The sequence below is a fragment of the Panthera pardus genome, unplaced genomic scaffold, assembly GCF_024362965.1.
Source record: "Panthera pardus isolate Hobbes unplaced genomic scaffold, ASM2436296v1 HiC_scaffold_17, whole genome shotgun sequence".
In the NCBI taxonomy this organism is placed as follows: Eukaryota; Metazoa; Chordata; class Mammalia; order Carnivora; family Felidae; genus Panthera; species Panthera pardus.
In genome coordinates this window covers 21,736,877-21,749,594 of record NW_026526732.1, presented here as the reverse complement: position 1 = coordinate 21,749,594, position 12,718 = coordinate 21,736,877, and the positions used below count along the sequence as shown (strand labels likewise).

The window sequence follows — 12,718 nt, the reverse complement described above, 5'->3', positions numbered from 1 at the left end:
TTTCTTAACTGGATTATTTGCTTTTTGGGTGTTTAGTTTGATAAGTTTTTTTGTAGATTTTTAATACTAACCCTTTATCAGATATGTTGTTAGCAAATATCTTCTCCCACTCTGTAGGCTGCCTTTTAATTTTGTTCATTGTTTCCTTCTCTGTGCAGAAGCTTTTTATCTTAATGAAGTCCCAATGTTCATTTTTGCTTTTGTTTCCCTTGCCTCTGGTGACATGTCTGATAAGAAGTTTCTCTGGCCGAGATCAAAGAGATTGCTGCCTATTTTCTCCTGTAGGATTTTTTAGTTTCCTATCTTACATTTAGACCTTTCATCCATTTTGAGTTTATTTTTGCATATCATATAATAAGGTGGTCCAGTTTCATTCTTCTGCATCTCGCCCTCCAGTTTTCCCAACACCATTTGTTGAAGAGACTGTCTTCATTCTTTTCTACTTTGTTGAAGATTAGCTGACCATATAGTTGTGGGTCCATTTCTGGGTTTTCTGTTCTGTGCCACTGATCTACATGTCTGTTTTTGTGCTGGTGCCATACTGTCTTGATGACTACAGCTTTGTGATGTAACTTGAAGTCTGGAATCGTGATGCCTGTAGTTTTGCTTTTCTTTTTCAGGATTGCTTTGGCTATTCTGGGTCTTTTGTGGTTCCGTACAAATTTTGGGATTGTTTGTTGTAGTTCTGCAGAAAATGCTGGTGGTATTTTGATAGGAATTGCATTAAATGTGTAGATTGCTTTGGGTGGTATAGACATTTTAGCACTGTTTTTTTCTTCCAATCCAGGAGCATGGAATGTGTTTCCATTTCTTTGTGTCCTCTTTGGTTTCTTTTGTGTTTTATAGTTTCCAAATACAGATCTTCTACCTCTTTGGTTAGGTTTACTCCTAGATATCTTACTGTTTTTGGTGCAACTGTAAATGGAATCAATTCCTTGATTTCTTTTTCTGTTGCTTTGTTATTGGTGTATAGGGATGCAACAGATTTCTGCATGTTGATTTTATATCCTGTGACTTTGCTGAATACATCATGTATGAATTCTAGCAATTTTTTGATGGAGTCGTTTGGGCTTCCTATATAGAATATCATGTTGTCTGCAAATAGTGAAAGCTTGACTTCCCCCTTGCTGATTTGGATGCCGTGGTCTAATCGCTGAGGCTGAGACTTCCAGTACTATGTTAAATAGTAATGGTGAGAGAGGACATCCTTGTCTTGTCCCTGAGGGTAGGGGAAAGGCTCTCAGTTTTTCGCCATTGAGGATGATATTAGCTATGGGTCTTTCAAATATGGCCTTTATGATATCGGGTGTGTTCCCTGTCTCTGGACTTTGTTGAGGCTTTCTATCAAGAATGGATGTTGTACTTTGTCAAATGCTTTTTCTGCATCTATTGACAGGATCTATGGTTCTTATCATTTCTTTTATTGTGATATATCATGTTTATTGACTGGGAATATTGGCCTACCCTTGCAGCCCAGGAATAAATCACACTTGATCCTGGTGAATAATAATCTTTTAATGTTGTTGAATTCATTTTGCTAGTGTTTTGTTGAGAATTTTTCCATCCATCTTCATCAGGGGTATCGGCCTGTAATTCTCCTTATTAGTGGGGTCTTTGTCTGGTTTTGGAATCATGGTAAAGCTGGCTTCATAGAATGAGCTTGGAAGTTTTCCTTTCATTTTTTAATCTTTTGGAACAGTTTGGGAATAGGTATTAACTCTTCTTTAAATGTCTGGCAGAATTTCTCTGGGAAGCCATCTGGCCCGGGACTCTTGTTTGTTGGGAGGTTTTTGATTACTGATTCAATTTCTTGCTGGCTGTGGGTCTGTTGAAATTTTTTATTTCTTCCTATTTCAGTTTTGGTTGTTTGTGGGTTTCTAGGAATCTGTCTTTTTCTTCCAGATTGCCCAGTTTGTTGGCATATAATCTTTCATAGTATTCTTTTATAATTGTTTGTATTTCCATGGTGTTGGTTGTGATCTTTCCTCTTTCATTTGTAATTTTATCTCTTTGGGTCCTTTCTCTTTTCTTTTTGAGAAGTCTGGCAAGGAGTTGATCAATTTTTGTTAATTCTTTCACAGAACCAGTTCTTAGTTTTGTTGATCTGTTCTCCTGTTTTGTTTTTGTTGTTGTTGTTTCTATATCATTTAGTTTTGCTCTAATCTTTATTATTTCTCTTCTTCTGCTGGCTTTAGGCTTTCTTTGCTGTTCCTTTTCTAGCTCCATTATGTGTAAGGTTAGGTCATGTATTTGCAACCTTTCTTGCTTCTTGAGATAGGCCTGAATTGCAATATATTTCCCTCTTAGGACTGCCTTTCCTGCATCCTAAAGGTTTTGGACTGTCATGTTTTCATTTTCATTTCTTCCATGTATTGTTTTATTCTTTAATATTCTGGTTAACCCATTCATTCTTTAGTGGGATGTTCTTTAACCTCCATGCCTTTGAGGACTTCCAAATTTTTCTTGTGGTTGAATTCAAGTTTCATAGCATTGTGATCTGAATATATGCATGGTATGATCTCAGTCTTTTTGTACCTGTTGAGAGCTGATTTGTGACCCAGTATGTGATCTGTTCTGGAGAATGTTCCATGTGTACTCGAAAAGGATGTGTATTCTGCTGCTTTCTAAGTCTTTTCTTTTAATACAAGGTTTATAATAGTAGTTGAGTGTTTATAAAGCTGTTATTTAAGTTAATTACTCTTTGATAAAGAGGGTAAATTACCTGTCTTGGTATTGTCAGTCTTTAACAATTAATACTATTGTTTGATTTATTTATTTTAATTTCGAAGCAGTGTTCTTTCCTGATGGATGCTTAAAAATGAAAACTTGTGATTATGTAGTGATTATCATTAGATTTTAAACATTAAAAGACTCTTTCAAATATTACCGACTCTGTTAAATATGCAAGTACTTATTTAGCATTGGATTAGGTTTATATAGTGTATCATATGTTACTTTTTTTGTGATTAAAAAGAAAAAGTCATAGCCATAAAAAAGTAAATTTTTATTAGGGATAACAAAATGCAATTCATTTTAAAAATTGCATTTAACTTTTAAACTGGCAGCTAATAGCCACAACTATAAAAATAATGATACCACCACCAAGCTGTAAATAGCTTCCAAACCCTCTCTGAAAAATACATAATCTTGTCATCATGAGTTCTAGTCATATTCTCATCTTCTGACAGATGGTTTATATACTTATAAATGTTATTCTTACAACATTTAAAAGATCTAATTAAGGCAGTTCCCTTTTTATATTCATATGACTATTTGTTTCCTTATATCCTTTAAAACTTTTGCTTTGTTTTTTCTAGCTCTCTTTTTATAACTTGGTGCTATATTCAAATATAATACTTATTTTAACAAACTAACCAAATTTCCATTTTTTCTTGTCTTTCCTAATACTTGTAAAAACTTTCCATTCTCAGTGTCTTGCCTTCTTATTCTTTCTTTCCTATGAATAGAGTAATAGTTGCCACCTAATGTGAATACTATGTCATATAATGATGACTTTCTATCTCCATGGACTACTCAAAGAGAATTATGTGTTTTTTCTTATTTTTTGAGGTAAAGACACTTTTCTTTCTTTTTTTAAACCTCCATTATGTTGTACAGTGGTCTCTAGCTTTAAAAAAATCTTTTGTATTAAATTTCTGTAGACTTTTTCATGATGAAAGAAGAAAATGTTTAGTTTCAATGTTTTTGAGTTTAATGAAGGAAAAATGTTTATTATCATACTGTCAAAGAATCTTTGGTATTGGACAATGTACATATCACTATTGACACTCATTTAAAAATATATATTAATTTTTAGGAACATTTTTGTGTGTGGTATATTTAGTCAGGATATCCAAAGCAAATATATACTGTTCTAATTGGATAATTTTTGTCAATGTTTTTCAATAATGTATTCTTTTAGGCTAAAAGGAGTGAGTAAGCAGGTGATGGAATATAGAAAAAGACTAGATGATATGATCTGTTGGTTATCAACGACTGAGAGTGCTGTGCAAAAGAGATCAACTACTGAGCTGGAAGAAAACCTGCAAGAATTAACAGTAAGTGGTTTATTTGTCTCTATATTTGCCAATGCTTTTTGGTGCATGAACATTTATGCTAAAAATAAGAGGTTGCATGACTGAAGAAGAAAAGGGGAAGAAACTTTGTTCTTTGTGGTAAATGTGGTGAACTTTAGAGGAATTTTTTTTAAGAGCAGCTATAATTTTGTTCTTGCAGAGGTAAGGTTTCACTCATAGAAAAGTGACAGATCATGTGGTCTCAGTATTAGACCAAAGATTTTTAGGGTATTTTAAACAGACTTCAACATTTTGGAATACAATAATACTGTAAAGTATGGTTCTTTGCTGTTAGATTTAGAAGATAGTTACTGATAACTATCTTTAAAACTGAGTTTTTTAAGAAAATTCTAAATGACTTAAGAGCAACTCATCACAGCTTACTATATAGGCTTCTCATCATGATTGTATTAATCAAATGTCCTTTGTTGATCCACAACTAACAAGAATTTTTTATAGTTATATATGTATGCAACATGTAAAAATATGTAAAGATGAATATATATAAATGTATCCAAATATCCATACCTTTTTTATATCTATACATTTTATATATTTTGTGTTAAGAATTAAAATACTGTTGCAGAGCAATAAGATTAATATGCTCATATTTTTATTAAAAAAAAAAAGAAATTGTTAGGGGCGCCTGGGTGGCTCAGTCGGGTGAACGTCCGACTTCGGCTCAGGTCATGATCTCGTGGTTCATGAGTTCAAGCCCCGCGTCAGCTCTGTGCTGACAGCTTGGAGCCTGGAGCTGCTTCAGATTCTGTGTCTCCCTCTCTCTCAGCCCTTCTCCCGCTTGCCCTCTGTCTCTCTTAAAAATAAATAAACATTAAAAAGAAGATTTAAAAGAAATTGTGCATGTTGAAACACACATGTGCATGCATCTAAGTACGCCTAAAAGGATGCCCCCTAATTGGATGAAACATTTTGCTTAAGGAGGATGATTGAGGCATTTTGGGAAAGGAACTTTTAATATAATGAAAAATATGTGGCAAACAATTACTAAGTTTTCTTCTTGTTAGACAAATATCTAACAAAATTGTTCCCGTTTTACCTAAAAATTTCAATAGTTTTCTTGGAACATTTCACTTTGTAAACAATTTGGGGGCTGTCACAAAGAGTGCGATGGTATATTAGGTTAGGTAGAGATAAGGTACAGATGAATGCATAAGGTGTTCCTGTGGTTTCTTTCTTTCTTTCTTTCTTTCTTTCTTTCTTTCTTTCTTTCTTTCTTTCTTTCTTTCTGCCTTTGATTAGAAAAGACATTATCTTCATTATCTAAGAACAGAATGTGAAACTACCAATGTAAATATGATATAATATGACCCTGTTAAGAGGTGGGGGTAAAGAGGGCCAAAGCACAAGGGCTTTCCTGGTGGTTCAGTTGGTTAAGTGTCCAACTCTTAGTTTTGGCCCAGGTTGTGATCTCCCAGTTTGTGAGTTCAAGCCCTGCGTCAGACTCTGCGCTGACAGTGTGGAGCCTGCTTAGGATTCTCTGTCTCTGTCTCTCTCTCTCTCTCTCTCTCTCTCTCTCTCTCTCTCCTTCTCTCTGCTCCTCCCCCACCCTCTCAAAATAAACTTAAAAAACCAAACAGTTTGTTAATATAAGTTCAGGCTTTTATAAGTTTATTTTCTAAGAAAATAAAAGAAATTAGAAATCCACATTTCTTTTTTTTTTTAATGTTTATTTATTTCTGAGACAGAGAGAGGCAGAGCATGAGCGGGGGAGGGGCAGAGAGAGAGGAGGACACAGAATCCGAAGCAGGCTCCAGGCTCTGAGCTGTCAGCACAGAGCCCGACGCGGGGCTCGAACTCACAGACCATGAGATCATGACCTGAACCGAAGCCGGGCGGTCAACCGACTGAGCCACCCAGGCGCCCCGAGAAATCCACATTTCTAAGAATATAACCGAAAGAGACTTCTGATACAGTAGTTGAACTTTCCTCGGTATGGCAACTTTCTTATGACAGCTCTCTTCTGACTCCTTTAGGACTTAACCCGGGAGATGGACGTCCAAGCTGAAAAACTCAAATGGCTGAATCGAACTGAGTTGGAAGTGCTTTCAGATAAAAGTCTGAGCTTACATGAAAGACAAAAAATTTCAGAAAGCTTAAGAACTGTAAATTCAACATGGAATAAGGTGTGCATTAAGAATTACTGTGATCCCTTTCTCATGTTTATTGATTTTGCTGTCAAGGAAGTGGGATTATATAACTGTTCTGCTTTTAAACAGCATACCCAAACATGGGCACGTTTTACTAATGCTTACCAATGTTTGTAATTACTGTTTTTTTCATCTGTCATGGACAGAAACATATATTCTCAGAGAATACTTTTCATTTTACATGGGATATTTTGGTCTAGGGATTTTGGGGTATATACTACATCAAATAATGAATGTTTATTAGAATTAGAAAATAAAATACCATATAAAGTTGTAAATTGTAGACCTTAAAATAACATCCTGATGTTGCACATGACTTCTCACCTATGTAGGTTTATTTTTAATGATTTTATTCAATCCATTAATTATTTTTAATGATTTATTCTTTTATTCATATATTTACTGGGCTCCAGGCGTAGTATGTGCTAGCCTAGTATATACTGGAAATGACTAAGCTAAGGTCTTTCCCCTCATGTCATTACTTTTTTTGCAGTTAAAACAATTAAAGGCAGATAAAGTCATAGATTCTATTTATTTTACCCTGGTACATACCATATCAGAGTGTGAGGTCTGTCTGAGACACTGAATGGATGTGTCTCTGCCCCTGGTTTGGATAGATCCCATATCAGTCAATTTTACCCTTCTGGATCCCCTTAAAATGATAGCCATCATTCTATATCTAATGATGCAGGTGCTTTATTGACCTAAATTCTCTAGTTGAGAATTATACCTTGATGGTCACTGTTACTGATAACTCACACATGTATATCTCTGGCCTTGACCTCTCTCTATGCTCTAGGCTTCCATGTACAATGACCTGTTCAGTATGTTCACTTGGCTCTCCAATGGGTATCTCATACTAACATACAAAATTGAGCTCCTGATCTCCACCTCCTCCCTGTGCTTTACTGTACTTCTCCCACCTCATTTACTGGTAATTACTCATTATTGTTTGGTCAGGATCTTTGGAGTCAGTCTTATGAGTTACATCTTAATTTTAAAAACTCCAAAACTTGGAGTCACCATTATCAGCTTCTCCTTCAAAATACGTATCTATTTGATAGATGGTTTCCTGGACGGCCAGATGGCTAGATACATGATAAAGCAAATGTAGCAAAATTATAACAATTGTAGGTGTTGGGTAGCATGCTGGGTATTCCCTGTATTTTTTTTTCAACTTGTTTTTTAGGTTTGAAGAACGTCATAAATTTGAATGCTTTTCCCTAACCCCATTGCTACTAACTAGTTCTAAGCCACCATCATCTCTTGTCTTGCTTACTACAACGGACTCCTCACTGGAGTCCCTGCTTCCTCCTCTGCCCTTTGCCAATCTCTTCTCAACAAAGCAGTGAAGTATTTGTTTAAACATAATTCTGATCAAGTAACTCCTCTGAGCAAAGCCCACTAATGGTTTTCCACCTCACTCGGAGTAAAGGCTGAAGTTCTTACTGTGACTTGTTAGGCCCCTCATGTTCTGGCTTCTTCTTTTCTCTCTGACTTCATCTTCCCGTCTCTCTCCCTTACACTACTCTGCAGACATGTTGGCCCCGTGTCAAACATGCCAGGCACAGCTTTTGCATATTCAATCAGAGCACACATATGTATTTAACACAAAGCATGTCAATAGATATTGTGTGGAAGAGGACACAGTGGTTAATTTGGGAGCACTGTGTTAGACAAAGCCAAAAGTTCCTTTATCACTTCACGTTGGTTTTACTCTACTTAGGTGAATTATGAGTGTCCAAGGTCAGACAGTACTTACTGTGGAGAGAATTTCAATAAATGTACTTTGGGAAATACTAACCCGGGGCATTTCATTCATTCATGTATTTATTCACTCAGTAGTTTTGACTGGACTCTTGGTGTATGCCAGGCACCATTTTAAGAACTAGGAATACAGCAAAGAGTATGACACTGCTTCTAACCCAAAGAGTTTATTGTTGGTGAGGCAAGTAGTCAAAAACTTACAACATAGAGGTACCCATGGGGACATAAAGATAGTGCACCTACCTGGCTTTGGGAAGTAATCATGGAAGATTTGGTGGAGATCATATCCATGCTAATTTAGAAAGAATGAATAAGTATGGGTAGATGAAGAATGGGGGAAGGAGCATCACAGGGAGAAGAATCAAAAAAGTGGAAGGGTCTACAGGGGACAGGGAATGAGCACAGTGCATTTGGGTCTTGGAAGTAGCTCAGTGTGCAGCAGCAGAATAAGAGATGCTTGCAGACCCAGATCCTAGAGGCCTCATCATGCCTCAACAAGGAATTCGAGCTCCATCTTGAGAACACTTCATCGCCTTGAGAGCAGTGGATGGGTTTTAATCAGGAGAAAGTCACATCTTGAAAAATCACTGTAGCTTCACTTTAGAGATGGATGGCGTGATCCTAGCGATGGATGGCCTTAGGATAATATCAGGATATCAAGTAACTCCTCTGAGCAAAGACCAGTGTCCAGATCAGAATAACTGATCTGGAAAGATCAGTTAGAGTCATTAGATCACCTTGGGAAGGGGGGTGGCAGGGAAATGGGTGATGAATTCAGATTTGGACATGTCTGAATATCCAATTGACAGAATGAGCTGGACTGAAGATACATTTTTCGGAGTTGTCAGCCTGTTAAAACTCCATATGATAAATGAAACCATTAGAAACCAGGACTCAGGGAGAGAAGCCAGGGTCAAGGGTAGGAAGACCAAAAAAACCTACCCTATAGAGTGTCAGTATTTGATGGATGGGCAGAGGAGAATGAGCTGGTGAAGGATGCTTAGAAGATCAATCAGAGAGGTAGGTGTAAAGTCAGGATTGCAGAATATTAACGGTATTCTGGGGAGGGGAGGGGACAACATTAAATGTTACAAAGGACTAGGACAGCTAAGGACTGGAGGGTACTCTTGACAGTAATGTCAGTAAAGTGGGGGCTTTGGCAAGACTGCAGTGGATGTGAGGGTGGAGACAGAAGCTCAGGCGTTGAGGGGGAAGAAAAGCAGCAGAACTATCACTTAGAATAACACTTCCTCTTTCAAAAATATAATCATCTTTATTTATATAGTATTCTTCTCTTTGTTTGGCCTGATGCTGTAGATATGCAGAGAAGTGCCTACCACACTGAAGGAACGCATCCAGGAACCCAGTTCTGTGTCTCAGACAAGAATGGCTGGTAAGATACAGTTTATTTCTTAACAAAAAAAATTTTTATAGGCATAACAAAATTTTATAATTTTAAGCATCCTATGGGAGTTAGAAAAACTTACTTAAAAACACAGTGCAGTTGTGACTTATTATTCTACTTTTCAGTTACTTGAAAAGAATGTCTTTTTTAAAACAAGATATATTTCACTGTCCAGCATGTGCAAGGCATTCCTTGCCATGGTAGCTAAGACTTATTTCCTGGGACTGGAGTGGGATCTGGGTCTCCACAGAGGCCGCTGAAGGCCAGGGGAGAGCAAGGTGAGGAAATTGAGGAATAGTTTTCTGGAGACGTGCAGTCTTTTCAGGGCGTCAGCCACAACCTGCTGTGTTAACATATTCTGGGGTCGTACAATTAGACACTGATCAGGACTGGAAACAGGAAGTTTGAATATTCTTGGAACCAGGTGGGAGATGGGGATTTAGAAGAGTTCTTCATCCCAGTGAAGATATGCACTGACAAGTGCTGATCACTGAGATTTGGAGAAAGAAGAGTCTGGTCACTGGTTATTTCCTTCTCTCCTTGTCCAGAGTAGAGGGTGGGCTACTGCACAGAGGCCACCCCAGTCACTGCTCATCACTGCCTTGCAGGCTCATTGAAACCATCTCACCCTGCTCTGCCTCTGCCGAGTCACCAGGCAAACCCCCAAGTGTGATTAACCCTAACTTTCCACTTATTCTGTGCCAGCTGTGGTGGTGCTGCTGATTCTCCCCTTCCTCCTCTTCTTCCACTCCCCCCCACCGCTCCCCTCTCCTCCTTTTCCTCCTCTCTCTCTTCCTGCCTTCTTCCCTTCCTTTGTATTCCTCCACCCTGCCTCACACATCCTCCTTCTCTTCCTCCCCCTCCTCCCCGCTCCCCTCCTCTCCTCTGCCCCCGCCACCTTCTGTTTCTCCTTAGGATTCTGGAAAAGTATGAGTGGTGAGACTTTTAAGAAAACTTATTTGAAATCGCAGGCTTGTTGAGGGCCCAGTTTGTGTTGTGTTCTACTTGTATTTCCCAGTACCTTACACAAGAAATACCTGGGGCCTGGTCGGTCCATTGATTACATTCAAAACACTTGAATTAACATTTGAGTATTGCTGCCTTGCAAATACAAACTCAACCCCATAAGGACGGGAAACAGACTTGATGCATTTTAGGAAAGGGCAATAGGCTATCTTACCTTTTTAAATGTCCTTATGACAAAGGAACAGAGAAAGTTTTAATACACAACATTTTAATACACATTTAGTAGAAGAGCTAATAGCAGAAGTACACCTTCCAGTAAGTGGGCAGTTCATTTTTAATAAGACATTCGTCTCTGGAACAGGTATGAGACCTGAAATTTATTTCAGTGTGTCCCTCTCGTCCTACATGGTGTTTTTTTTTAACTCCATTTCTTCTTCTTTTTATTATATTCAAAAAATAAAATTAACCATTTCAATGTGAACAATCCAGTGACATTTGGATTGACATGTGAATGCATTCACAGTATTGTGCAACCACCACCTCTGTCTGGTTCCAAAATACTTCCATCATTCCAAAGTAAAATCTCTTACTCATTTAGCTGTTTCTCCCCATTGCATTCTACCCCCAGGCAGTGGCAACCACCAATCGCTGTGTCTCCATGGATCGTCTATTCTGGGTATTTCTCATAAACGGAATCAGACTGTGTTTCTTTCACTTGGCATGTTGTTTTCGTGGTTCATCCATGCCAGCTTCCCTTGCTGACCATGCTCTTGGGTACTCAGCACTCACAGACAATCCTACTGCACTTTCTTCTGAGCTCCCCTGGCTGCCCATCTCTCCACTCATGACCTCTTCTCATTTTTAAAAGACGAAATACGTTTTGCCCAACAAGATCTTCTTTTTCCCATCAGAGAGAATCCCTATACGTAGGTTTCTCTACATCTGTGCTCACAAACTGTGCGTGCTTCCCACTTCCCTGGAGGATTTATCTCTTTTCTTTCTGAGATCACGTCCTCCCCTTGTGCTTTGCATCACATCTTCTCTTGGCTTTTTACTTACCCTCTTTCTCTCTTCTTTACTGGACCATTCTTGCTGGCATACGTTTTGATGCATACAGCTCTGGTCAGTGCATTTTCGCCGACATGTAGTATTCCATGCCCAGATCCACTGCAGTCCTCAGAACCCTCTCCTTTAGTATGCTCACTGGTCCCATGGCTTTAGCCACTTTTTAACTTTGGATAGCCCGGCCAGTGCTTAGGCCAATACACTTGAAGTCACCCTTGACTTTTCTCTGGAGTTAAGATCTAATTATTCAGCAAATTGTCGGTCCTGTGTGTCATCCCCATGTCTCATCCCAACTACTTCCCTAGTCTTGAACACCCTCATCTTTCATCTGTTACAGGAATAATCTCCTAACTCACTGTCCTGATTCTCTTCTTGCCTTACTACTCTTCCATAATCTATTCTGCTAGCAGCCAAGTCATGCTTTACAAACATAGGTTTTATTGTGTCCATCGTGGCTCATAATCTTGTTATATCTTTTGTCATCCATAAATGAGTGCTAAAGTCTTACCTGGTCCAGAAGATCGTGTGTGATCTGCCTGCTGCCCCCCTTTCTAATCGCATTTCTTACCACTTTTCCCTTTGTTTGTTCTATTTCAAACACATTGGTCTGCTTGCTATTGCTAACATGCTGAGAACATTTCCATTTATGGCTCCTGTGCTTGCTGCTTCTTCTTTCCTTCTTCTTCCAATGCCCTTCTTTCAGATATCTGCCTGATTCACACACTCCATTCAGTTCTTTCCTCAAATGCTACCTCAAGCCTTTCCTGACCCTGACCGCCATTTCTCAAATACATCCCATCGCTCTCCCATCTTCTTGCATTAGTGTTACTTCACAACATCTGTCTATTCCACTAGCGGGCAGGCCCCCTGAGGGCAGGACCTTTGTCTCACACATACTCCCATACTCGTAGCATCTAGAACAGTGCTTGCACGTAGTAGGTCCCTCTGAGGTACTTGGTGATTTGAAATGATGGATGAATATTGAGGTTGTTTCAGTGTTTTGAAAGCAACAGTGAGGATTGGGCAGAATGATACGTGAGGTATTCTCTAGGGTATGTCGTGGTAGAATTGCTGGGTCATAGAAGATGAACAACTTCTACTTCACTAGATGTTGTCTAGACAGCCTGTTCCGGTTCGCACTGCTGCCAGCCACGGGAGGGCTCTCATTGTTTTACATGTTACTGCCACTTCAGCATCACATTCTCGGGACTCCTTTACACTTTTAAAAATTATTGAAGACACTCAAAGTGTGAGTTATGTTTATAAATATT

General features: G+C 38.5%; 1 protein-coding gene across 4 annotated transcripts in view; it reads left to right on the top strand.

Moving 5' to 3' along the window:
* UTRN (utrophin) overlaps window positions 1-12,718 on the top strand; it is a 487,285-nt gene that overhangs the window by 211,313 nt on the left and 263,254 nt on the right. For all 4 annotated transcript variants that reach the window (XM_053904408.1, XM_053904406.1, XM_053904407.1 and 1 more), the window contains exons 43-45: window positions 3,923-4,058; window positions 6,071-6,220; window positions 9,329-9,404. In XM_053904408.1, coding sequence (XP_053760383.1) covers window positions 3,923-4,058; window positions 6,071-6,220; window positions 9,329-9,404 — 362 coding nt within the window. The remainder of the gene's footprint in view (window positions 1-3,922; window positions 4,059-6,070; window positions 6,221-9,328; window positions 9,405-12,718) is intronic.